This window comes from Xenopus laevis, chromosome 7L, assembly GCF_017654675.1.
Source record: "Xenopus laevis strain J_2021 chromosome 7L, Xenopus_laevis_v10.1, whole genome shotgun sequence".
Classification (NCBI taxonomy): Eukaryota; Metazoa; Chordata; class Amphibia; order Anura; family Pipidae; genus Xenopus; species Xenopus laevis.
In genome coordinates, this window is record NC_054383.1 from 3,648,155 (window position 1) to 3,676,129 (window position 27,975).

Here is a 27,975-nt window from a genome sequence, read left to right on the forward strand (position 1 = left end):
AGGATATCCATTGCCCCCAGGAACTTCTAACCGGGCGACACAAAGAGAAGCCACATAATCCCCTCCATCTGTTGCTTTCAGCCCTGCAGGTTTGGGATAAAACCTTGTGATTTCCATAGTGAGATTCTATCCCCCCTGAGCTCTCCATTCTGCCAAATAGTAATTACTTGGATACACAGAAATCTGTTGATATTTTAGGGGTGGCGTCTGCCAGGGCTCTGGGTGCCAGTTCTGCCCCCGGTCTGTGCCACTGACTCACTGCTGATGGGAGGGGGACTTTAATCCGAAATACATCAACTCTAATAATTATGTCCTAATTAGGTGTTAAATGTGAGAAATTCCAATCTACTAATTTATGTTAACAAGTTCTCTAATAACCAGTCGCTAATTGTTCCTCTGCCATCCACATTTAACTTAACTGAAACAGCATTTAACCAAAGTGCAGCCAAAATCCATCACTTCTGTAACCACAGCAACTGGCATGGTTCGGGTATAGGAATCGGTATCTTGAAGCCTATTATCCAGAAAGCTCTGAATTACAGAAAAGTTGTCTCTCTCATAGACTCCATTTTAGACAAATAATACAAATTTGTTAAAATTATTTCCTTTTTCTGTGTAATAATAAAACAGTAACTTGTACTTGATCCCAACTAAGATATAATTAATCCTTATTGGAGGCAAAACCAGCCTATTGGGTTTTATTTAATGATTTTCTAATAGACTTAAAGGGGTTGTTCATATTTTAGTTAACTGTTAGTATGATGTAGATAGGAATATTCCGAGACAATTTGTAATCGGTTTTAATTTTTTATTATTTGTGGTTTTTGAGTTATTTAGCTATTGATATCGTCATGGGTTCAATAGTATTTTTAACATTCTTGCTTGTGTAATGAAAAGTCACGTGCGTTTTTTTTAATTCGGATTTGGTTCTGCCAGGCACTTGGATTTGTCCCAATCCAAATCCTGCTGAAAAAGGCAGAACCTTGGCCAAATCCCAAACCAAATCCTGGATCCGGTGCATCCCTATTATTTACCCTCCCCAAAATTGCATTCATTTGGTAATTAAGGCAATCGCTGGGGTCCCTGTGGACCTTGTAAATTCACTCCAACATTCCTCTACTTTGTGTTTAGTTGCAGGGGATTAATAATGATTTCCCCCTTCGGCTGTATAAACAGTTTCAGCCTGCGTTCCAAACAGGTGGTATTTAGAGAGAACAGAATTCCTTTAAGCCCAGAAGTCGGCACTAAAAATATATATTGGTTTGGCACACCATTAAAGAAATTCAAGAAGGCTGGGTGCTCAATGCAGGGGCTACCTGTAAGTCCCCATAGTATTCTGGCACACCAACATTAAAATGCAAAAATTACTCGATTTTGTAATAATTGCATGAAAAAAGAAACCCAACGTGTTTCAACCCCATACAAGGGGTTAAAAATACAAGTAGAAGTTCTCATTCACTTTTGTTGCAAATTTATGTAAAAAATGTTGATGTTGTTTCAAACTTTAGCCCAAAATGTTCTGATCCCCATGCAAGTGTACATTTGATATAAAAAGAAAAGTTAGGTTGAACAAATACACTTGTGCATTGGGGATACGTCTTGCTTTTAGTTGATCCCAAAGGATCTGAAACCTTCTGCAGCATTTTTAATGTGCATGCAGTATTTGCATTTTTTTGCCTTTGAACTTTGAACTGTGATCAGAGGAGCTGAAAGAAGATTGTAAAGAAGAGTAAGCACCGATTAGCACCACTTAACATCATTTGAGTTTCTGAGCATGTAAGTTTTGCTTTTGACAGTAAGTTTGGTTTCAGGGTATTAACTCAAAGGGGTGAGGATTTTTAAAACATATAGTGTATTTTTGAGCACACACCTTCAGTGCTTAAGAAGCATTCATAAATTAGTGTGATGAAGAAACTTTTACCTTTAATTAGGGATGCACCGAATCCAGGATTTGGTTCAGGATTCGGCTAGGATTCGGCCTTTTTCAGCAGGATTCAGCCGAATCCTTCTGCCTGGCCGAACCGAATCTAAATTTGCATATGCAAATTAGGGGCAGGTGGGAAATCTTGTGACTTTTTGTTACAAAACAAGGAAGTAAAAAATGTTTTCCCCTTCCTGCATACACAAATTAGGATTCGGATTCGGTATTCGGCCAAATCTTTCACAAAGGATTCGGGGGTTGGGCCGAATCCAAAATAGTGGATTCGGTGCATCCCTACTTTTAATAATTTCTAATAGAAGAGTGAGAGTTAAGCCTCCATTTCAGTGGTAGTAGGAAAATAAATATGAGTATGGTTTATACCCACACTTTAAAATGCGGGTGTTCCAGTGGTATATTATACTCTTATTATTTCAGCGTATCTCAAAGTCAAAGGCAAGTCGGACCAACTTCCAGTATTTTTTATACCTTGTGGACAATAAAGAGCGGCATGTGCAGAAGCGCTTCTGCGATTTTAATAAATAATTAAAATACACTCACAAACAATTCTCCATATAATCGCCTTTCTAAAACCAAAGAGGATCCCCGCAGCAGCAATATAAGTCACTCTGCATCTCCCGGACCTCACTGCGCAAGTCCTCGCTCTTTGTACACTTCCGCAATGCTACGTCACGTGGTGAGTGACGTAGTATGACGGAAGACAGGCCCGGACTGGCAATCTGTGGGTTCTGGCAAATGCCAGAGGGGCTGCTATAAAGTGCCATAGAAAGTCGGTATTTAGTGGGCTGGTGGGGGTTGTTTGGGCCTCTGTGTACCTGAAATTTCAGGGCCTATTTTAATTCTCAATCTGGACCTGGCGGAAGAGTACAGACAAGGAGTGGGGACTTGCACAGTGAGGTCCAGATTCCATGCTGCATATACGCACATTCAGGGGCGTAACTATAGAGGAAGCAGACCCTGCGGTTGCAGGGGGGCCCAGGAGTGTAGGGGGCCCAGTGAGACCCTAATTAATTATCAATTTTAATATATCTTGGTAAAATAGGCCAACTTATAAATATTTTGGGGCCCTAAAATGAATTTGCTATGGGGCCCAGTAACAACTAGTTACGCCACTGCGCACATTGCTGTTCTGATATCACTGAAATGTTCTGCGCATGTGCACATCGGATTCTTGCCGGCAAATCGTCAAAAATCATGGAGATTGTCAAAAAGAGAGACAGGAGACTGGGGGACAGAGCCCAAAATCTGGTAACTCCAGACAAATTTGTCAGGGTTGACAGCTGTGCTTATGCTGAATATTACTGTATAATTCTTGGCTCGAGTGGGTGCAAAGCCATGGAATACAGTTGCCCTGGGTGCTGAGCAGCGATGCACAAAACTCTCAGCTACTCATTTGTGAAGTGCAGACAAACTATGACCTTGAGGCGGAAATGATAAAGCGCTGGGCGATGGCAGAGCCCCTTCCAGCGGGACGTTCAATCTACTGCTTTTTACTCAGGGCGGCAGTGAATATCTAATCAATTGCTCTGCGTTTAATGCACCCGTCAATATGATATTCCAGGACTATACATCATTGGGAAAATGAATGGCGCCTTAAATCAAATCCAGTGCGGCCATGTCAGTGTAGGCAATTAGGAATTATATATGATACAAATAGCGCAGAGATTTAGTGCCGGGGATTCAGCTGCTCTTTCCTGGTATTTATTTACACTGAGTTTTACATCCAAGTCATTATCATATGTGACTGGAAAGTGAAGTGTCCCAGCAGCGCACATATGCCTGTGTCTATATATCTGTATTTATGTCAATGTTATTGATGGGCCCGCGAGGTTTCAGACCCCTCGTGAAACAAACAGCTCCATTCTCCCATTCCTGACTGAGGAGTGCAGATCTATTATATCTTTATTCAGTAGGAAAAGAAACTTTAGATGTTGATGTTAGAAAATACAACTTTCTGTGTAGTTTCTGTGGTTTGTTTGGTGCTTCCTGTGTGTTGCCATAGCAACAAGGCCTAGCTGAGCCAGAGGGAAGGCCCAAGCCTGGATCCTTCCTGTCAGACATTTTGTTGCTGTGAGAGGGAACTTTAGATTCTAAGAAGAGGAAGGAGATATTGGGAGATCGTCACAATGAGCCTGGATTCTCTGTTCGAGTACATTCTGCTGACAGAACAGCAGGCGTCAGAGATGAACCGACACCTACGAGAGGGTGAAGAGAAACCCTGAGTTTAGAATTGTCACCTTGTCCCTATAAATCCAAATTATCTGTGGCAACCGTATAATGCGCACTGCAATTAGGGACGGGTTGCCACCCGGCTCGTATTTTATCGGCCTAGGCGGTAAAACACCTGCCAAGGCCGGGGCTGGTATTACAAATTTACCGGCAAGGTAGTAAAACCCTTAAGAAAAGCCCTTGGCCTTCCCCCAATCCGCTGGAAAATTAACTGTTCTCTGGCATGTGAATCCGCCCCCTTTAACGTCACGGCCCGCCACTTTAGTTCTTGCACCCCACCACCGGCCGATAGAAATCTTATGAAAAGATGGCAACCCCAACTGCAATACACAGTAGAACTGCTTCATTCTGGTTATTCATATACTGTGTCTGGTTTTAAAGGGGAAGCATACCTCCCAACTGTCCTGTTTTCGCTGGACAGTCCTAGGGGCAAATTCACTAAAGCGCGAAGCGCCTAACGTTAGCGGATTTTAGTGAATTAGCGGTGTCGTGGCGAAGCTTCGTCTGGCGAAGTGTGGCAAAGGCGTCGCTATAGCATTTTCGCTGCTTAGTGAATTTGCCCCCTAATTTTAACAGCTCAACCGGCAGTCCCGGATTCTCACTGAAATGTCCCGACTTTCTCTTTGATCTCCAGCCAGAAAAAGATACAAAGTTTCTAATTTAATTGGCTTTTGACAGACAACCCAGAATGTGGCAGATGCACTTAGATACATTTGTTACAATTTAAGATGATCAAAGAAACAATTGTAACAATTTAAAATAAGCGGGAAAACTGTGACTTGCAGCTTAAAGGGCAATTCACTGTCATTAGCAAAACTCTAATAACACATAAAAACCACAGAAATGTGTTCAAACTTTCATAACCTGTAATTAGGGGATGTGGCCACATAAATGGGCACGGCAAATCTTTTTGTCCCTCTTCCTACTTCCTACCAAAATGTTGGAGTTATGGATAAGTGACAGTCTCATTATTGTAATAGTGGGTAATGTTGCCACCTGTCCAGTTTTGACCGTGACAGCCCATTTTTTTTTGAAGGGCTGCCCTCGTCAAAACTGCCTGCCCAGTTTTCCAAATTAGCAAAACCGGGCAGGATTCCCTATGACTGACGTGGCGATCGGCGATTGCTACATCATAGCTCTGATGTCACAACTCACTCCCACACAGTATCACAGCCCCGCCCCATCGTGTCAAGGCACCCGCCCCCGCCTGGATTGAACCGGGCCAAAAGGTGGCAACTCTAGTTGCCACTTTAATAGATTCATGTTTATAGAAATATGCAAATCCCTGCGTGTATAGGCAGAAAATGAGCTTCCCCTGTAATATAAGCTGATGCTACAGGGCTGATTATTAAATTTTGATACTAATTGCACTGGTTTGCATTTCTCTCCTAAAGTGCAGGCACAAGTCACATGACTTGGGGCAGCTGGGAAATTGACAATATGTCTAGCCCCATGTCAGATTTCAAAATTGAATATAAAAAAAATCTGTTTGCTCTTTTGAGAAATGGATTTCAGTGCAGAATTTTGCTGGAGTAGCACTATTAACTGATGCGTTTTGAAAAAAAACATGTTTTCCGATGACAGTATCCCTTTAAGTGCCCCTTAGGCACAAAAAGTGTAAGGCTATTTTTTGTATAATGCTTTTTCCTTCATAAACTTCACAAAGATTGCATGGTACAGAGTTGGTTATTTAAATACATAAATGTAAATACATGTCGAACATGGCTAATGTTGTGCTTCACCTTTAAATTATCCGTTAGTATATTTCTTGCAACTTTGCAAATGATCTTCATTAAATATTTTTTTATAGTTATTGAATTATTTGCCTGACCCCAGCAGCCAAAAACTCTTTCCTCATTCACACCGTGGCTTCATTGCTAAGGTAAACAAGAGCCTAGCAACCAGATAGCTACTGAGATTCCAAACTGGAGAACTGCTGAACAAAAAGCATAATAACCGAAAAACCACAAAAAAATCAAAAATCAAAACCAATTGCAAATTGAGTCAGAATAGTATTCTCTGCATCATGCTAAATGTTAATTTAAGGTGAACAACCCCTTTAACATTATTTGAGATGCCTGCTGCAGACTACATTGATTTCTGTGCAGCCAGACATTATGCACCTAAACGAATTAGCTATTCATGGGAATTTATCCAGAAAGGTGACACTGTGACAAACTGTAGAGGCTGCTTCAAACGACTCCTACTATAGTCCTGCAGTCCCCTGTAGAATTCCTGCATTTGGTTGAGGCAAAGATGGATTTGACATTTAGCTTATGAGAACAAAAAGATGGCAGGATAGATTATAGTATGTAAAGAAAAGAAATGAGGCAAATAAAGAGGCTGAGAGAGAAGACAATGAGACACTTGTGGGCCCCTACTCTTAGTTGCTCTTTGTCACCAAACTCTGTATTACTGAGAATCATCTAATAATTCATTATTATTTTAATTTTAGTGAAAGCAGAAATTCACAGGTGTCAGGAAGAAGCCAGGAATCTTTCAGGGAGACTTGAAGAGGCAAAGGTGATCCTGGAGACCAAGGTATTGTACATGCAAATTAACTTTTACTATTTTTCTGCAGGTCTCAGATTGGGCCTCGCTGTGATTAGGAGCCCATGCTCATTCAATGTATTAAAAACATACCCCATCCCAACTGTCCTGATGTTACACTGGATAGTCTTGGATTGCAGAACCCAATGATATTGGGTCTAACTGAGGGCATGATCTGCGGGAATGCCTGGCTGTAGTTCATGGCAAGTGTTTTACTATATGGTCAGATGTCTGGGCATAACTAAGTCTGTTTATGGCAGTTTGGGGTATGTCACTATTCCAGTGATGATGGCAGCACATATTAGGGCTTATTTACCAAATGGGGGTGCAAAGTGCACAAAATAGGCATAATGCACCACTTTTTGCAGTTTGCATTTGCCTTCATGCATGTTCGTTGGATTACTGTTGGTCTCTGAACTCTCTTTCAGAACACAGAGACCTGCAACCACCCAGGATAGGACTGGGCCCCCACCGGGCCCCCCTGCCACAAAGCCTCCTCCGGGCCCTGGCTGCAATTCCCCTCCAGCCCCCCCCCAGCATGTATCTTTTCTTGCGACGACCGGGTCTAGGGTTGCCACCTTTTCTGGAAAAAAATACCGGCTTTCCTATATATTTATCTTTTTTCCCATTGGGATAAGCCATCATTTTTACTGGCTATACCGATAAAATACCGGCCAGGTGGCAACCCTAACCGGGGCAGGAGAGGGAGGTTGGAGGCAGCTGTGATGGAGTGGGTCTGGGCCAGCGGAACCCACGAGAGCCAAGGCCCACCCGGTTTTATCCTGCCGGCCCAATCTGATTCTGCTACTCTCCCATGAATACAGTGTTGTCTGCATTCCACCGCACTGTATTCAAGAGGGGCGGCACAAGGCCTTGTGATGGATTTTTTAACCCATGGAGTAGAGCAGGGATCCCCAACCTTTTGAACCCGTGAGCAACATTCAGAAGAGAAAGGAGTTGGGGAGCAACACAAGCATGAAAAATGTTCTTGGGGTGCCAAATAAGGGCTGTGATTGGCCATTTAGTAGCCCCCATGTGGATTGTCAACCTACATTGAGACTGTGTTTGGCAGTACAGCTGGTTTTTATACAACCAAAACTTGCCCCCAAGCCTGGAATTCAAAAATAATCACCTGCTTTGAGGCCACTGAGGGCAACATCCAAGGGGTTGGGGAGCAACATGTTACTCACGAGCTACTGGTTGGGGATCACTGGAGTAGAGTCAGAACCAAACCCTGGGCAGAAGTGCTTTGTGCATGAGCATTAAGGGATGTGCTGTTACACCCCCTTAATGTTATTAGTATTATTTGTGACATTATTTTGTGTGGCAGGTTTGCAGACATTTTTTTTATGACTTTCTAATTGTTATTGTACGACACTTCACACCTTAACTCCTTTTTGTAGTGATCTGATCAGGGACTCAGTCCATAAATTATTCCAGGAATGTCTGTGACCATTCTCACCCTATTGACACCTATTCACTTCTCCTCGTGTTTATGGTGTTTTATCTCTTTTTCCTCTATAATAATCATTGTTATCTGAATCACTCACTGATATCTGCAGACTTACTGGGGTCTGGCTTTTTATGGCGGTTTATCTTGCTTTCTCCTGCCTAATTGTATCTCGTTAGCATCTCTGGGCACTTATTGGTGACATGGCCCAACATTCTTTCCTGCAGGTCAGAGTTGAGAACATCTGGTGCTGTTTGTTTACAAACCATGACAAGTTACTCCAAATATATATATATATATATATATATATATATATATATATATATATATATATATATATATATATTTATTGTCTTATATTGGGTTCTTTCACATTTACAGTGCTGCTGGGGCCCTTAAACCATGGGTGAAGTCAACCATCCAATGAAATACATTTATATAAATACAGTGAAACCTTGATTTTAATTTTCCCGCATTTTACATTTTTTTATTTGCGGTCCCACCAATTTATAATGCATTTCAATGGGTGCATTTCCCTGATTTTGAGTAACGTTTTCCGGGATTTTACATCAAAATTTTGTCCTGATGTTCCGAAAAACTGCTTTTATTCCTCTATGAATTTTATTATTTGTGAAATAAAGAGGTTTAAAATACTAATCAGATGTATATTGTGTAGGGATTCACCGAATCCAGGATTTGGTTCGGGATTCGGCCAGGATTCGTCCTTTTTCAGCAGCATTTGGATTCGGCCGAATCCTTCTGCCCGGCCGAACCGAATCTGAATCCCAATTTACACTTTTTTGACTTTTTGTCACAAAACAAGGAAGTAAAAATTGTTTTCCCTTTCTCACCCGGAATTTACATATACAAATTCGGATTTGGTTCGGTATTCGGCTGAATCTTTAAAGAAGGATTTGGGGGTTCGGCCGAATCCAAAATAGTGCATCCCTAATATTGTGCCTTGGTTCTGCCTGTAAATGGCCAATTCCAATTAGTCTGTCCCTTATACAGTCCTGCACCAATCACTTGACTGACAGAAAGTCTTGCACATGCCCCCCATAGTGTAACAATTAATATTTTCTGCTACAAAATCCGTTTCTGTTTTTTCCGCTTATTTATTATTACATTTTCCCGAGAATTTGCTTTGCAGGAGAAAAATACGATTTTCACGACTTTTTTTCGGATTTATATCATATTTTCCCGGAATTTTTCACCCTAAAACCTTTTTTTTTTTTGCCCAAAAACTTCGGGGTATTGCACGAAACCCAGAGCAAGTCAAAAAAATCATGGGACTTCTCCCATTGACTTATATGGAACTTCGACAGGTTTGAGATGCCCGGATTTTCTGATTCAGACTTTTCCATCCTCGAAGTTTAAAAAATTCCGAAAAATTCTCAGATTTTATAAAAAAAAAATCACTATTTTGTGATTTTTGCATTCGGAGTTTAGTAAATAACCCCCTTACTTTTACTGTAGGGCATTTTGATTTAGGGGAAAATCAGAGTAAAGCCAGACTGGTATCACATACAGTGGTCTTTATTCCTGGGTGTCCCAGTACCAGCCCCTTAACATGAATAAATAAGTTCACCACAAACACATGTCAGTAATCAGTCAATAAGATACAAGTTTATAAATGTCAAATCACAGTTCTTGAAAAAAAATTAACCCATCTCCTGCTATTTAACCCATCAGGTATCCTAGACTGCAAGATAAAAATCCAGAAGACTTCACTCAGTTTATAGCTGTGTAGAAGATCCATAAATGTAACTGTTCAGGGAGTCCTGGTCACTATCCTATGCTGTGTAGGAGAGAAGTGCCCCATTTTGTCCCTAGGGTAGAAAGGCAGTTGCTGGTTCCCTAGTGTGTGAATTTGGTGGCAACTTGTGCTCAATATCTTTATTTACTCCATCACAGCAGGAGGAGGATCTGCCAGACAGCCGGACATGGAGGTAGGCCTCAGTACAGGACTCCAAGCCCTAAATTATAATTCCTTGGTGATACTGGGGTACACGGAATGATGCTTAGCAAGTACTACCATGGTATAATTGCCGTCATTATTTTTGACACACCCTATAAAAAGTTTATATTCTCACTGCATTTCCCAATCCCTCCAATGAAGCGTTATCTCTGGTGTAAAGAAGGACAGGCAGAACCTGGGACTGGAAGCAGCAAGGTGCCTTTCTCTCAGTTCTGATATCGGAAAAAATTAAAAGTTTTTACCCAGAATGAGTGTCTGGTGCATGAAACCCAATCTCCGAGCCACGGGCTCTCTCAGATAACAATCCATTCGCTGACCTCACATGTAAATATAGAATACACTAATTACAGCTTGTTCTTACCCGTCAGCTAAATTACTTTGCTGCAATAACAGATTTGATTAATTTGCTGCATTTATGATGCAGCAATATTTAGAAATGTTGCCCCAATGTTTTCATCCGGGATCCTTGGGCAATGGATGGCCGGCAGCATGAGGGTCAGCGCCATAGATCTTGCACTGGTTGCTATGAATTTGCTATGGAGGATATAAAACAGGCAACATATACTGGGCATTGAACATAGCAACAGAGCATTTGTTTTTAGATGGGGGTCAGTGACCCCTATTTGAAAGCTGGAAAGAGTCAATAGTTAATAGAAAATAGTTAAAAAGCTATAAAAAATAAATCATGAGGTTGAAAGATTGAAAGGTTTCTTAGAATTGTACATTCTATAAACTACTAAAAATTAACTTAAAGGTTAACCACCCCTTTAAGACAAATATTCTCTATCTAACATACAGTAACTGCACCTCTATTTCATACAGATTGAGCTCACTTTACGGTAGCATGTTGCACATTGAACTGATCTATGGGTGCCAGATTCATCAGTTGTCTTCTCTGTCCCTTCTATTCAGAAAAGGGAATCTCTATAACAAAGGGAATCTCTATAACAAAGGGAATCTCTATAACAAAGGGAATTCTATGTATTGATATGAACTTTTCCCAGATGCTTCTCTCCAATTTTATCTCCTTGGCTTTCAGGTTCATCTTCTTGCTGAGAAAAAATGTGAGCGGCTCCTTTTAAAGAAGCATCACGATGTCCTAGAATGTCAGAAGGAGGATCTGCTTAAAGAGAAAGAGGAGCTTACAACTATTCTTGTATGTCAAAAGCTATAAGGCTATTTTACTGTATTAAAGGTGGAGTTCACCTTTCAGTTCACATATAGTATGTTATAGGATGCAACTTTTCAATTAGTCTTCATGTTTTGTATTGAAGAGTTCAGTCATTTATCTCTCAGGCAATTACCACATCTGGGCACACGGATAATTCTCAAACTCAGAAGATAAGGTTTATCATAAGATTTATTATAAGGTGCACCACACCGCAGATTTAGCAATACAGCAAATCAGACAGAGAATTCTGCCCTTCAAATTTTTGTTATACAATTTTATTCCCAGATCGAAACATCAATAACATTTTAGATTACGTATTTTACTTCAATCACTCCAACTCGCAGTGCAGCAGTAAAGAGTGACTGAAGTTTATCAGAGCACAAGTCACATGACTGGGGGCAGCTGGGAAACTGACAATATGTCTAGCCCCATGTCAGATTTCAAAATTAAATATCAAAAAATCTGTTTGCTCTTTTGAGAAATGGATTTCAGTGCAGAATTCTGCTGGAGCAGCTCTATTAACTGATGTGTTTTGAAAAAAACATGTTTTCCCATGACAGTATCCCTTTAAGTATCATTTGTTACGAAGCTGATTTTTATAGATTAGCTTGTTTAGACATTTTTCGTATATTATTTATAGTCTGAATTCTAGGGGTATGTTCCTATTACATTTTGTACACTAGCAAGCAAGGACTTTGACTTTAACCCTTTACTAGCCAACTTTGTCAGCTTGACCTGATTTTGCGGCCAAGTTAGTATATTCAATCTTAAAAATATTGTATCGTTTTGGAATCTCTTACCTTTTTCATCATGCCTTTATCTAGCAGTCCAAAACTTACTGGTCTGCTTGGCTTTTACTTTTTATATCTTATTCTTATTCACACCGCTGCCTGGTTGATTCTGGAGAGCTGCTAAATACCAATTGTAAAATATTACTGTCTACATCATGCTAAAAGTTTATTTAATATGATAAGAATATGAATTTCCCCTTTAAATCTGAGGGTTCAGTCATTTTATAGTCTATACAATGGATTTGTATGGTGGCAAATTGTAATTCTAAGTGAATTTGTATCCTTTCATTAAAAGGGGCTTCATTTAGGCACCTCCTAAAACATGAGTATTCCTTTTATTAGGCAGGGATAAAAAAGCAAATGGCAGAAGAAGAGGAAAAGTTTATGAAAGAAGTTATGGAGTTTAACAGTAACTATGGGCTGACAAGTAAAAGAGACGTGTTGCTCAGAGAACAAGCCAAAGCTGAGATGGAGCGGCTAGAGATGGAGGCAGAGGCACTGATGAATGGTGGGTATCACAAATAACATGGGCACCTTGGGAATGAATTGCACCTCTAGGATTAGGGTGTTTAGTGAAAGTTATATCATTTGGTCTTGTGGTTTTGCCTTATCAGTAAGTTTACTGGTCAACCTCTTTTACTTTCAGGCTGAAAGGTTTTTGCTCCAACACCAATAAAATGGTACAGAATTCAAGATGGTTGCCTTTGCTAAGCTTAAAGGAGAACTAAACCCTAAACATTAATATGGCCAAAAATGGCATATTTTTATACAGTGAACTTATTGCACGAGGCTAAAATTTGAGCTTGTCAATAGCAGCAATGATCCAGGACTTCAAACTTGTCACAGGGGGTCACCATCTTGGAAAGTGTCTGTGACACTCACATGCTCAGTGGGCTCTGATTGGCTGTTGAGAAGCTAAGCTTAGGGCTCGTCACTAATTATCCAGCAGAAAATGAGCTTCCCTGGCTGTAATATAAGCTTATGCTACAGGTTTGCTGATTATTCAATTCTGGTGCTAATTGCACTGGTTTCTGTGCTGCAATGTAGTAATTATGTATATTAATTACTAATCAGCCTTATATTGTGACATTTCTATTCTATGTGTACTGTATATTGTGAGTGGCTCCCTAAGCTCAGTAAGTGACAGCAGCACAGAGCATGTGCAGTGAATCAGCAGAAAAGAAGATGGGGAGCTACTGGGGCATCTTTGGAGACACAGATCTTTACTGCTAAAGGGCTGTGGTTGCCTTGGGCTGGTACAGAAGCACAAAACATCATGCACAACATTTCTACCTACTTCTTTAGTTAAGCTTTAGCTCTCCTTTACATTTCTCGAAATCATCGACTTTCTGTATCTGTAGAAGACGTCTTCCTCAGAGGGCATCATAGGATCCGCCTTGAATTCAAATCGAATTCAAATTGAATACGATCAAACTATATTTGAGTTTAAACTTGAATGTGAGGAAGGCAGCAAACATCTCCAAATTGATCCCTGGGCATCTCCCATTGACTTAAACAGCAATTTGGCAGGTTTTAGGTGAATAGTCAAATTAGAATTCTTAAAGGGGTTAGAATTTTTTTAAAAACTTGAATCGAATTTGGATAACTCCCTAGTCAAATTTGACAGTTTTGACCATAAAAAAAATCGAAAATTCTACCCTTAATAAAAAAACCTTGTTTTTGGTCCAATAAAAAATTACTTTGTTCTGACAGTTTCGTTCCATAATGATGATTCTTGTTTCTATAGAAATGGAATCCTTGAAACATGAAAGTTTCCATCTAAACACCCTACAAGTTCAGAAGAAGACCCTCAACAATAAACTGGCCCAACTGCAAAACACTCTGAAAGGTACTCGCTCCTTCCCTATATTGATTCACAGTTGAAAAGCTCCAATGGGTTTATTCTACCAGTGAAGTGATGGTTTTCTTGCTTTGGATACAATTTCAACTAGATATTGAAGACAAGATCTCTGAAGCCATTGAGACCACAGAGAGATTGGAAGCAGAAAAGATGTTGGTCAGTCAGAAGCCTCAGTCGGATGCAGAGTGTTTAAGGTGAGATAAGTTCACATGGACACATTGGATTTCTAAAATCCAATTATTTTTAAGCACCATTTTACTCTGGTCACCAAGAGGTCACCATGTGTAGTAGAACAGATAACCTTGCTTTAAAGGAGAAGGGAAAACTAACAAAGCTATTTATTGCCAATAGATTAGCCTTAATAGTACAAGCTATAACACTATATTTATTCTGCAGAATGCTTTACCATACCTGAGTAAACAGCTCTAGAAGCTCTCTGTTTGGTTATGGTAGCAGCTGCCATATTAGCTTGGTGTGACATCACTTCCTACCTGAGTTTCTCCCTGCTCACTCATAGCTCTGGGCTCAGATTACAGTAGGGAGGGGAGAGGAGCAAACTGAGCATGCTCAAGCCCTAGCCCTGGAGGTTTAAGCTGAAAACAGGAAGTCTGATACAGAAGCCCATGAGTACACAATAGAAGGAAAGAAATGTGCTGTTTCTTTTGACAGAGGACTCGGAGCAGCATTACTTTGAGGGGTTACTGGTGTATTTATATAGACCTTTCTGCTGAAGCTTACTTAGTTTTAGCCTTTACTTCTCCTTTAAAGGAGAGCTAAAGCTTATAAAAAGCAGGATAAAATTCTGCAAATTATTTTTTGAGGTCCTTTACCAGCCTAAGGCCACATTAACTGTTTGGCATGGAAGGTTTGTGTGCAGTTGCTGCACATCTGCTTTTTTTTTGATTGTCACTTACCTGACATAAAGAAGAGTCAATATACTTTGTTTATAGACTATAGGCTATAGACACAAGGCTGATTAGTAATTAATTCTGATTCTCATTACACGACAGTATAGAAGTTACTGCAATTGCCATCTGAAATTAATAATCAGCCCTGTTTAGTTCTCCTTTAACCCAGGCTGTTTCTCAAATGGAACAGTTCAAGTGTATGGAGGTTGATCACAAATTCATTATATCCCCTGCTACTTCTAAATTAGCTAGTGATGCCCTAAAGGCACTGGGTAAGAATTTCCATTAGTCAGAGCCCTGTTTTGAGGGATCCATATACAAAGAGGGATTTTAATCTAATTCTGTTATAAAACCACCATATTATCTGTCCATATTGCACTTTATGTCATCTATAAAGATTAGAGGCAATAGTAGATAGTTGACCCTTTGGACCTGGAGCAGAAGGTCAGCAGCGATGAGCAAATCTGGTCCGTTTTACCGAGAAATCTGCGAAACATATTTCACAAAACGCATTGAAGTCAATAGGCATTTTTACGGGCGACAAATTTTTACAGGCACAACAATTTGTCGTTTTTCTTATGGCGAATTTTTTTGTCCTAATGCATAAAAGTCAATGGGAGTTTTTTCTTATGGCGACTTTTTTCTCCTAATGCATTAAAGTCAAAGGGCGTTTTTTCTAATGCCGATTTCTTTTGTCATAATGCATTAAAGTTAATGGGTGTTTTTTCTTATCTCAACTATTTCTCCTAATGCAATGAAGCCAATGGGCATTTTATTATGGCGACCTTTTTCTCCAAATGGATTGATCAATGGGCGTTTTTCTTATGGCGACTTTTTTTTTCCAAATGCATTAAAGTCAATGGGCATTTTTTCTTATGGCGATTTTTTTCTCCTAAGTGCAGGGGCACACAGGCAGATTCGGGGAGATTTAGTCGCCTGTCGACTAATCGCCTCTTCTTAGGGGTGACAATCTCCCCGAACTGCCTTCCCCCTGCCTTCTGCCTGCTATAATGAGAAAACGCCAGCACAATGGCACTTGCATCGCTTCGATTTCCGAAGTCGCCAGAAGTTGCCTCACGAGGAAACCTCAGGCAACTTCGGAAATCGAAGCACTGTGAGTGCATTGCCGCAGGCGATTTCACATTTTAGCAGGGGGAAGGCAGTTCAGGGAGATTGTCGTCCCAAAGTCGCCAGGCAACTAAATCTCCCCGAATCTGCCCGTGTGCCCCTGCCCTAATGCATTAAAGTTAATAACCGTTTTTTCTTATGGCAACTTTTTTCTCCAAATGGATTAATCAATGGGCGTTTTCCTTATGGCGACTTTTTTTCTCCAAATGCATTAAAGTCAGTGGTTGTTTTTTCTCATGGGCATTTTTTGTGGCAAAATTTTCCGCTGGGAAATTTCTCTGCAGTTTTGTGAAAAAGTTTGCACATGTTGAAATTCGGAAATTGTGCCATGGATCCATCACTAAACGTCAGTGCTTACTCCTCAATGAACTGCAGTGACTTTAACTGCTCTCTATGGGCCATGGCTTAGAAACAGTGTCAGAGAGGGCACCTCGGGGCCCCTTGCGTATGCGTAAAAGCTGGCGCTCCTGCGGAAAAACTGGTGCACCACGTGCATGCACGAAAGCCAGTCCACCGTGTGCATACACGAACGTCAGATCACAACCCGCAATCGAGAAATGCTGTGCTGAAAACCTGAACACAGAGCAGCACATGTTTTTTTTTTTCGTTTCGCCCAATCGGGGAGCGGGTCTGGGCTGGCGGGGTCCCACCGGGTTTTTTCCCAGTGTCCTGCCACCCCAGTCCAACCCTGCTTCCGACTTCCCTCCCTGGCCCTCAGTGCGGCTAAACAGAAAAGAAGGTAGGCACGGGGAGCCGGGGGCCAGAGGTTGCTTTGCATCTGGGGTGAGGGTCCCATGGAGGTGGGGGGTCCCGGACCCCCCAGTCTGACGCTGCTTTGAAAGAGGGGAAATGGGGAGGGAAACTAGGGTTAGAAGGGGATATGGAGGAAAAGTGGAATTAGGCTAGAGGACCTGATTTGAAAAAAAGGGGAATAGAAAGAAATGTGGGGAGGTGCAGCAGAGGGCCCCCCAGATTTCAAGGACCAATCACATGTTACAGCAGATAATAGATTACCAATGACATGCCCATAGACACACTGTATCATGTCACACAAATGTCACCTTTATTTAATATCAATCCAAAAGCCGCTCGGCAGAAAACATACATCCAGTCATTGATTCATAGAAGGAAAAAAAAAAGGTTCACGTTGCTTGGAACCAAATCATTCGTTTAGCCAGGGAACGGCAAATCCACACATTTCAGTTTGATGGATGATATTTCTTTGCCTGACCTTGTCTGACAGTCACTGAAAGGCAACTGTCAGTCACAATTAGCCCTGCTGTTATACCAGTCATTATAGTATGGCCACACGGAATGTTCATCATCTCCTCTGTAGCGCCCCAGAGAGGCAACCAGTATTATATATATATATATATATATATATATATATATATATATATATATATATATATACACGTCCTGTACTAATGGAGTTCATTGCATTAACCACTTGATTGCTGTATGACAGTGTGTCCTGTTATACATTGCACTTTCTTTAAATCTTGGGTATCCCCAGGGTCAAATCTAGAAGGGTGCATGGACAGTAATCTTATTAGAAGTTCTGTACTACACACTGTACTTGCTCAAGCCCAATAGGGGATTCCTGGAAGACTGGAAAGAAATGATTGTATGTTTCTCAGCGACAAGCACCCCTTGCTGGTCTTTTGAAGAAGAGGAACACCAGCCTGGGGGTGCAGGTAAGCTCCTAGAATCACTGGGGTACGTCTAACAACTTGGTACTCCCCCATTGATTTTTCCTTTCAAACTGTATACCCCCGCAGGTTGGTGGCTGTGTATGCTGCCCTTTTTAAAGGGGACCTACCACCCGAAAAAAAAATGTTCAAAACCCCATTTTATCATGTTACTTAAACAAAATAAACCGTAATTAAACTATATAATTTATTTAAATCTTGTTTCTTCAGTCTGGGAATTCATAATTATAACAAGCAGGCAGGAGCCATTTTGTGGACACTGTTATTAAGACAAGTCTTGTATCATCTCAGAATCTTGTTTGTGCACCAGAATGGGGGACCTGATGTCCATCCCCATGTCCTGGTTACACAATTAAATGGTGAAGAGAACGGGGGAATGTGGGGAGAGCAGTGACATGTAGGAAGTGCTGAATGGAAAGTGAAAGTAATTGCCTAAGGTATAGAGGAGGGGCAGACTATATGTGTTTGATAACTCAGACTTTTAAATGCATTTAAAACAGCTATGAATGCTTCAATAAAAAAAAGAATTTGGATTTCATGTTTAATTTGAAAAGGACTTTTATTATACAGATTTTTATGTCTAGGTGACGGGTCCACTTTAAAGGAAAACTATACCCCCCAAACAATGTAGGTCTCTATAAAAGATATGGCATAAAACAGCTCATATGTAAAACTCTGCTTCATGTAAATAAACCATTTTCATAATAATATGCTTTTTTAGTAGTATGTGCCATTGGATAATCATAAATAGAAACTGCCATTTTAAAGAATAAGGGCCGCCCCCTGGGATTGTATGATTCACGATGCACACAGACAAACCATACATGTTAGGTCACATGAGCCCATTAACAGACAGAGTTCTGTCTTTTGCTTTCACACTTCTTCCTGTTACAGTTAGAGTTGTAGTATTTCTGGTCAGGTGATCTCTTCCTGTTACAGTTAGAGCTGCAGTATTTCTGGTCAGGTGATCTCTTCCTGTTACAGTCAGAGCTGCGGTATTTCTGGTCAGGTGATCTCTTCCTGTTACAGTTAGAGCTGCAGTATTTCTGGTCAGGTGATCTCTTCCTGTTACAGTTAAAGCTGCGGTATTTCTGGTCAGGTGATCTCTTCCTGTTAGAGTTAGAGCTGCGGTATTTCTGGTCAGGTGATCGCTTCCTGTTACAGTTAGAGCTGCGGTATTTCTGGTCAGGTGATCTCTTCCTGTTACAGTTAGAGCTGCAGTATTTCTGGTCAGGTGATCTCTTCCTGTTACAGTTAGAGCTGCGGTATTTCTGGTCAGGTGATCTCTTTCTGTTACAGTTAGAGTTGCAGTATTTCTGGTCAGGTGATCTCTTCCTGTTACAGTTAGAGCTGCAGTATTTCTGGTCAGCTGATTTCTGAGGCAGCACACAGACCATCACGAAATGGTGGCTCAAGGCAAGAGATGTAAACGGGCAAGATTTAAATATATATTCTAGTTTGATAAGATTCTTAAATATGCCACTTAATTTGATGTAACCTATCTGTTGCTCAAGTATTCATTTTGGGTGTATAGTTTTCCTTTAAACACCAGTGATAACAGCATTTTTAAAATTGGTTTTGGGTAGTCCTAGCTGGGCGAGTTCTGTAGAGCAGTGGGGGGTTTAGGGGAATTGTGTTGACGCATTGGCTCTGCATAGGTATTTAAATATACATTATGATATGATGATGATGATAGAGAAATGGAATATTCCATGGGGAGAGTTGCCTCATTATCAGCTGTAATCAATGCAGTTATTAGCAGCTTCTTATATTCCTCTTCTATCTTTAGCCCGGGCAATGAAGGAGACATTATACATTTATGATCAGCAGTGTCCAGCTACACCACTCAATCCCCCTGATGATTTGCATAGATTGGTAGGCTTCATTCTCCTAGTAAATAAGCCCCACTGCCTTTTGGGCAAGAGCCGATTGATTAAACTAAAGGAAGGTGCAAAATAAAGGTGTAAAGTGCCCTTTTTTATTTCTTTTTTGCACTTTGCCCCAGAAGCTGCACCTGAGGATGAATTTTTAGGGGTATATTTATCAAAGAGTGAAGTTAAAGATCGACACAGTCCTCTAGAGTGAAATTCTGCCACTCTCCATTCATTTCTATGGGATTTAGAAAGGCGTATTTATCAAAGGATGAGCTTTCACTTTCGCCCAATGATAAATACGCTTTTAAAAATCCCATAGAAATAAATGGAAAGTGGTGGAATTTCACTCTAGATGACTGTGGCATCCTCTAACTTCACTCTTTGATAAATACACCCCTTAGAGAGCAGGTGATTATATACACAGGCTAGGGGTACAGGGCTGCGGTGCTGCACTTTGCTCTGCAATTAGCACTGGATAGTGATGAATTTATTCACCAGGCGCGAATTTGCGGCGAATTCCCATGATTCGCCCTTGGCGAATAAATTTTCGAAACTGCAGCGAAAATTGTTTTTGGATGCCAGCGCCGTTTCGCAAATTTTATGCCGTTTTGCGAATTTCACAGCCCAAATTCGCCCATCACTAGCACTGGATTCTTAAATGGGGCAATTTACCTTTTAGTATATTATGAAATGGCCAATTCTCAGCAACTTTTCAGTTGGCCTTCATTTTTTTTTTAATAGTTTCTGAATTATTTGTCTTGTTCTTTTGACTCTTTCCAGCTTTCAAATGGGGATCACTAACCCCATTTAAAAAACACAAATGCTCTGTAAGGCTACAAATGTATTGTTATTGCTACTTTTTATTGCTCATCTTTCTATTCAGTCCTCTCCTATTCATATTAAGGCATGGTTGCTAGGGTAATTTGGACCCTAGCAACCAGATGGCTGAAACCGCAAACTGGAGAGCTGCTGAATAAAAAGCAAAATAACTCAAAAACCACCAATAATAAAAAATGAAAACCAATTGCAAATTGTATCAAAATATCCCTCTCTACATCATACTGACAGTTAATTTCAAGTTGTACAACCCCTTTAAACCGACGGATGGTGCCGGGTATAAATGCCCCAGACTCGTGCTCACTAGATGAGCTCAAAGGACGGCGGTTTTGCTTTTTCACTTGTGTCTGGGGTACAGGTATGGGACCTGTTATCCAGAATGCTCGTGATCTGGGGTTTTTCAGGTAACAGATTTTTCTATAATTTGGATCTTCATACCTTAAGTCTACTAGAAAATCATATAAACATGAAATAAACCCAATAGACTGGTTTTGCCTACAATAAGGATTAATTATATCTCAGTTGGGATCCAGTACAAGCGACTGTTTTATTATTACAGAGGAATAGGAAATCAGTTTTAAGAATTTGGATTATTTGGATACATTGGAGCCTATGGGAGACGACCTTTCTGTAATTCGAAGCTTTCTGGATAACGGATTTCAAGATAATAAATCCCCAACCTATATTAGTAAATGGGCCCTGTAGTCTCTTTCTAGGGTGCAACAGTTATATAGGTTTTCTTTAAATGGGCTGATACCAATTATCTGGGAGAAGAAAAAGCCATAGAAAGAACAATAAAGACAAGCAAATTGGAGGCAGTAAAGCCCGATGCTAATAAGTATATAGCTAACATAATGGGGCACTTAGAGACAGAGCAAATAAACAAGCATAATTGCCAACCCCCAATCAAAATACATTTAAATAATGGAATGAGGGCACATTTTGTTCGCTTACAATTGTTTACTCTGCCTCCATCCTGGGCAGTTTTATAGCTGTTTATCTAGTTGTTCTCTTTGGTCTAATTAGCCCTGATTCTTATCTGTACTTTTATTGGGTTAACTCCCTCCTAGGATTACTCTTTCCTGCTCAGCTTTTTGCTCTACTTTATGTTTCTTTGTTTTCCTTTTGCCTTTGATCAGCATCTGTACCGGGCCTGGGCCTAAAGTGGGGCCCTGCTGTGCTGCAATTTTCAAAATAGCTGTGCCCCCCTTGACAGTGCTGAAGCTGCGCGGCACCTGCCGAAGTCCTGAACCGACAAAGTCCTGAAAAGACCCCAAGCCACCAAAAGAGCCGAAGTTGAACCCCCAAAGCTGCGAAAAGACCCCAAGCCACCAAAAGAGCCGAAGTTGAACCCCCAAAGCTGCGAAAAGACCCCAAGCCACCAAAAGAGCCAAAGTTGGAGTCCCAAAGCCACGAAAAGACCCCAAGCCACCAAAAGAGCCAAAGTTGGAGTCCCAAAGCCACGAAAAGACCCCAAGCCACCAAAGGAACCGAAGTTGAAGTCCTGAAGCCAGAAAAGACCTGAAGCCACGAAAGGAGCTGAAGTTGAAGTCCCGAAGACGCAAAAAGAACTGAAGCCACGAAAGGAGTCGAAGTTGAAGTCCCGAACCCGCGAAAAGACCCAAAGCCACCAAAAGAGCCGAAGTTGAACCCCCAAAGCTGCGAAAAGACCCCAAGCCACCAAAAGAGTCAAAGTTGGAGTCCCAAAGCCACGAAAAGACCCCAAGCCACCAAAGGAGCCGAAGTTGAAGTCCTGAAGCCAGAAAAGACCTGAAGCCACCAAAGGAGCTGAAGTTGAAGTCCCGAAGACGCAAAAAGAACTGAAGCCACGAAAGGAGCCGAAGTTGAAGTCCCGAACCCGCGAAAAGACCCAAAGCTACGAAAGGAGCCCTCTTTATCTGTTGTAGTGATTACTGGTTGTTTTTGTATGTTGACATTTTATAAATACATGTTAGTTATAATAATAATAATAATAATAATAATATTTCAATTGCCATAGAACTAAATGTAATACCACTCACTGCATTTGTCACCGTGGCTTTTCCAGGAAGATTCTTAGCAATTATATATTTCCTTATGTTCTGTGCAATGTGAATCACCAGCCTGGCACACAGCACAGTCAATGTCACATGCCAGTACCAGGACTATCCTTGGTGAGAAACTCAATGTAGGAAGGTAGAATGTCATGCACCCACCACTAAACTGCAGAGTCTGAGTGGGAGACAGATCTGGGTGTAGTTTAGGAGAAGTAGAGGGCTAGAGAGTAACCAATAGACAGGCTGAGATGAGGAGAAGCAGAGATTGTGCTATATCTGTTAAAGAATACCTTGATACGGGTTTTGATTTATTATCCAAATTACGGAAGGGCCATCTCCTAAAGGCACCATTTTATCCAAAAGATCCAGATTGTAACAAATAATTTCCTTTTTCAGTACCTTTTACTTGATCCCTACTAAGATATAATTAATCTTTATTGGAGGCAAAACCAGCCTTTTGAGTTTCTTTAACTTTACAAGATTTTCTAGTAGACTTAAAGGGAAACGCCGCAAAAACATAACCTAAGCTTTTTGAAAAGTAAACATAATTTCAAGCAACTTTGCAATATACATCAATTAAAAAATATGCAGACGATGATTTTTATTGGTTTCTGACAGTTCCCTAAGCCTAGCCCCCTGCTCTCCTGCTGATCTGTCTGACTACTTTGCTGAGCTGACTACTGTTACTTTATATCAACAGCCATCTGTCCTCAGCCTGCATCCTCCAAACCCCACAATTCCCTGCACACGTGATTTCAATAAGGAAAGGAACATCATAGTGCAGTGCATTGTGGGTTATGTAGTTCCTGCATGCTGTCTGTAAGCTGTGGAGAAGTTGTTATAATGTGTAACATCAGTGTTTTGTCCCTCCTTCCCTGCCAGGATTTCAAATGATGCAGAAAGAGAAGAACTGTTAAACAGCTGGTTTTTAGCATAGAAAATGCAATTTATTCATACTTTGTGAAGAAACAGGTAACTGTGATGGGTATATTAAGGGGCCGATTCACTAACTTCGAGTGAAGGATTCGAAGTAAAAAAACTTCGAATTTCGAAGTGTTTTTTGGGCTACTTCGACCATCGAATGGGCTACTTCGACCTTCGACTACGTCTTCGAATTGAAGGATCCGAACTAAAAATCGTTCGACTATTCGACCATTCGATAGTCGAAGTACTGTCTCTTTAAGAAAAAACTTCGACCCCCTAGTTCGCCATCTAAAAGCTACCGAACTCAATGTTAGCCTATGGGGAAGGTCCCCATAGGCTTTCCTAAGTTTTTTTTGATCGAAGGATATTCCTTCGATCGTTGGATTAAAATCGTTCAATTCGAAGGATTTTACCGTTCGATCGAAGTAATAATCCTTCGATCGAACTATTTGCGCTAAAATCCTTCGACTTCGATAAGGATTTTAATTCCTATCGAATTAACCCTCGATATTCGACCTTTGGTGAATCGGCCCCTAGGTGTTTCAGTGTTATGTGGGCCTCTTTATCAAATTTTGGTTTGGAAGCCGGAGTTCCCCTTTAAGGTATGAAGATCCTAATTACAGTAAGATCCATTATCCAGAAAACCCCAGGTCCTGAGCATTCTGTATAACAGATGACATTATACAAATGCCCAGCACCAGACACTGCAACAAGGTTACTGGCACACAAAATTCCAGAGGAATGAGTGCTGATCCTTCAGTTCATAGTTAACCTTATGCAGAAGCTACCAGAAGGTGGTTAGGATTTTTGGCATATAATTTTGTGTATTTCATTTACACCAAACGTTCGTTGGCCGAAGTACCCAAAAATTACTTCGAAATTCTAAGTTTTTGAATTCGAAAATTCACTTCGCCCCTTAGTAAATGGACTGAATAGAAAGATGAGTAATAAAAAGGAGCAATAACAATACATTGTAGCCTTACAGAGCATTTGTTGTATAGAAGGGGACAGTGACCCCAATTTGAAAGCTGAAAAGTGTCAAAAGAAGAGGGCAAATAATTAAAAAAATATGAATAATAAATAATGAAGACCAATTGAAAAGTTGCTTAGAGTGGGCCAACATAATGAAAGTTAACTTAAAGGGATACTGTCATGGGAAAAAACATTTTTTTTCAAAATGAATCAGCTAATAGTGCTGCTCCAGCAGAATTCTGCACTGAAATCCATTTCTCAAAAGAGCAAACCGATTTTTTTATATTCAATTTTGAAATCTGACATGGGGCTAGACATATTGTCAATTTCCCAGCTGCCCCAAGTCATGTGACTTGTGCACTGATAAACTTCAATCACTCTTTACTGCTGTACTGCAAGTTGGAGTGATATCACCCCCTCCCTTTTTCCCCCGAGCAGCCAAACAAAAGAACAATGGGAAGGTAACCAGATAGCAGCTCCCTAACACAAGATAAGAGCTGCCTGGTAGATCTAAGAACAACACTCAATAGTAAAAACCCATGTCCCACTGAGACACATTCAGTTACATTAAGAAGGAAAAACAGCAGCCTGCCAAAAAGCATTTCTCTCCTAAAGTGCAGGCACAAGTCACATGACCAGGGGCAGCTGGGAAATTGACAAAATGTCTAGCCCCATGTCAAATTTCAAAATTGAATATAAAAAAATCTGTTTGCTCTTTTGAGAAAGGGATTTCAGTGCAGAATTCTGCTGGAGCAGCACTATTAACTGATTCATTTTGAAAAAAAAGTATCCCTTTAAGCTTTAATACATTTTCTCCAGGCAGCAGAGAAGCACCCGACCCTCCCTTTCCCTCGAATAGGAAACTCCTAACCCTGCCAGTACTAAAGCTGAGGCTGAAAGGAACCGTAAGCATTAGTCTAAGAGTCACTCAATTGAGTGGATTAATGAACTATCATTTCAAAATGCAAATATTAGCCTTTCTAGCCCTAAATCATGGCAGCTAATCCTTTAGTGTTTGATTGTAGCTCACAAGCACCCTTCACTTTCCCCTATAAAGAGACCTGAATACATTTCCCTATTGCTCCGTATTTAATTGTAATATTTACATTTTAATCACAAGTGATACGTTTCTAACGAACTCCCGCATGCGGCTGACATTTACTTAAATCATTTTGTCCTCCGTCTGACAGAGAGCGACTTGCGCGGTGAAACAGAAATGAATTTTTCTCTCCTTGTTTTTATTTTCTTGAAGCCGGAGCTTCTTAATGACATCCGCGTGGGCGAGAAGGGCAATGAGACGAAGGGGGCGAGGGATAAAGGGCATCTTATCAGCAATCTGTTGATTTCCTAAGTTGAAAGATCCAATTTGGCATTCTTATGTTCTCAGTAAAAGGGGAAGGAAAGAAAAATGTCATTAATTTAGGGAACAGAACCAAATGACTCCCGTCTCCTTATAAATCAAGCTGGAGAAAAAAGTCCATTGGAGCTGAACCGATGGTTTATATTAGCGACGCTTTGCCTGAGGGCGCCCCATCCACCTAGTTTTGAGAAATATTTGCAATTTAATTTTATGTTAAGTTTTATAAGCAGAAAATATCAATCTTCCGAGCAGTATATTTCATGGCGTTTGAGTTTTTTTTTATTAATAACGGTGTTTGTTGCTTGTTCTTACTGTATAATGTCAACTTTGGGGGGAAATCTGGGGTTTATCTTAGAGTAGTATTTTACTTTTCTCATATTTCCTTCATCTCCCCCCCCCCCAACCCTTGCTCTTGGCCTATGAGAACACATCCATTGCCCAAAGCAGAGGTGCATAGTAGGGATTGTTAACTCGTTACATCCCCTAAATATGCCTCTCATAATGATGTACCAATAAGTCAGGCTAGACACATAGGGGCTCATATATAAACACTGGGCAAATCTGCACATGGGCAATAACCCATGGTAACCAGTCACATGCTTGCTTTCATTGTTCAATCTGCTACTGCATGTAAAAAGACTGTCACTGATTGGTTGCTATGGGTTGCTGCCCAGGTGCAAATTTGCCCAGTGTTTATAAATGAGCCCACGTGAGACAATGTAAATTCCATAGGATGATCTAATATGTACATGGTATTGTGACCAACCTTTCTTGGTAGCACCTAAAATTACCTTAAATACAATATCCATCTGGTCTTTCACTTTGGTCTTGATACCATATCATACAGTGAAGGAATAAGGTAGTAAATAGAGATAATACCTAGGATAAGCTCTCGGCCTGTTACTGAAGACAATGAAGGCAGGAATCATCAGTGTCAGTAGTCGCATGGCTACAGTGCATGGCAGGAGCCTCCTGCTGAGGAACAAGGCAGTCTTTTCAGATTCTCTTTTCAAATAATACTTGATTTTCTATATGCACAGGCTGAAAAAGGAACTGGAGTTGTACAGCAATGAAGATTTTGAGGCAGTGTATGAAGCACTTCGGATGGAGATAGAATTTTTACAGATGGTATGTTATTTGAAGGGAAAGGGATTAGGGGTTAGGGAGTAGAGAGACAAAATGGGGGAGAGGAAAAATATAGAAGGGGAGAGAAGAGGGAGGATGGGGGAGAGTAAGGCCAAACAGTTGGGAGAGAAAAGGAAAGGAGAGGGGATGAGAGACAGGAGAGAAGGGAAAGGGGGTTAGGGAGTAGAGAGACAAATGAGGGAGAGGAGAAATATAGAAGGGGAGAGAAGAGGGAGGATGGGGGAGAGTAAGGCCAAACAGTTGGGGGAGAAAAGGAAAAGAGAGGGGATGAGAGACAGAAGGAGAGAAGGGAAAGGGGGTTAGGGAGTAGAGAGACAAATGGGGGGAGAGGAGAAATATAGAAGGGGAGAGAAGAGGGAGGATGGGGAGAGTAAGGCCAAACAGTTGGGGGAGAAAAGGAAAAGAGAGGGGATGAGAGACAGAAGGAGAGAAGGGAAAGGGGGTTAGGGAGTAGAGAGACAAATGGGGGGAGAGGAGAAATATAGAAGGGGAGAGAAGAGGGAGGATGGGGAGAGTAAGGCCAAACAGTTGGGGGAGAAAATGAAAGGAGAGGGGATGAGAGACAGAAGGAGAGAAGGGAAAGGGGGTTAGGGAGTAGAGAGACAAATGGGGGAGAGGAGAAATATAGAAGGGGAGAGAAGAGGGAGGATGGGGGAGAGTAAGGCCAAACAGTTGGGGGAGGAAAGGAAAGGAGAGGGGATGAGAGACAGATGGAGAGAGAAGGGAAAGGATTTTAGGGGCCTAACTTATCAGCAACTTAATACAATTAATAACTTTACCTCTTTTTTTTCTACAGAAAATATCCCAACAGTCTGGAAAACAGTGAACTGAATTCATGTGAAGCTTCAGTGCTCTCAGTAGACAGAGCATAACCCCCCCCCCATTATGTTATAGTACAATAGTATATGGGATATTCAGCTATTCCATGTTTTTGGCATAATGACCTGTGCCAAGTTGTACCAATCTCTGCAGTTTCATATGAAGTTACATTACATTCCAGGACTGCATCTGCCTGGTAACTTCTATTTACATCAGTTACTGTAACTCTCTATTCAGTTAAAGATGATGTTCCTAGTATTGCTCATTAGTAAAGCTAATTTCATTTATGT

The 27,975-nt window shown here is 40.9% G+C and overlaps 1 protein-coding gene across 1 annotated transcript; it reads left to right on the forward strand.

The window, feature by feature from the left end:
• The first annotated feature begins 4,017 nt into the window (after positions 1-4,017).
• ccdc172.L (coiled-coil domain containing 172 L homeolog) lies at positions 4,018-27,972 on the forward strand. The gene is given in 8 exon segments (NM_001096311.1): positions 4,018-4,144; positions 6,624-6,709; positions 11,186-11,302; positions 12,451-12,616; positions 13,856-13,957; positions 14,061-14,163; positions 26,761-26,848; positions 27,663-27,972. Coding segments are annotated over 8 exon segments (771 nt in total). The 5' UTR covers positions 4,018-4,065; the 3' UTR covers positions 27,693-27,972.
• The last annotated feature ends 3 nt before the right edge of the window (positions 27,973-27,975 follow it).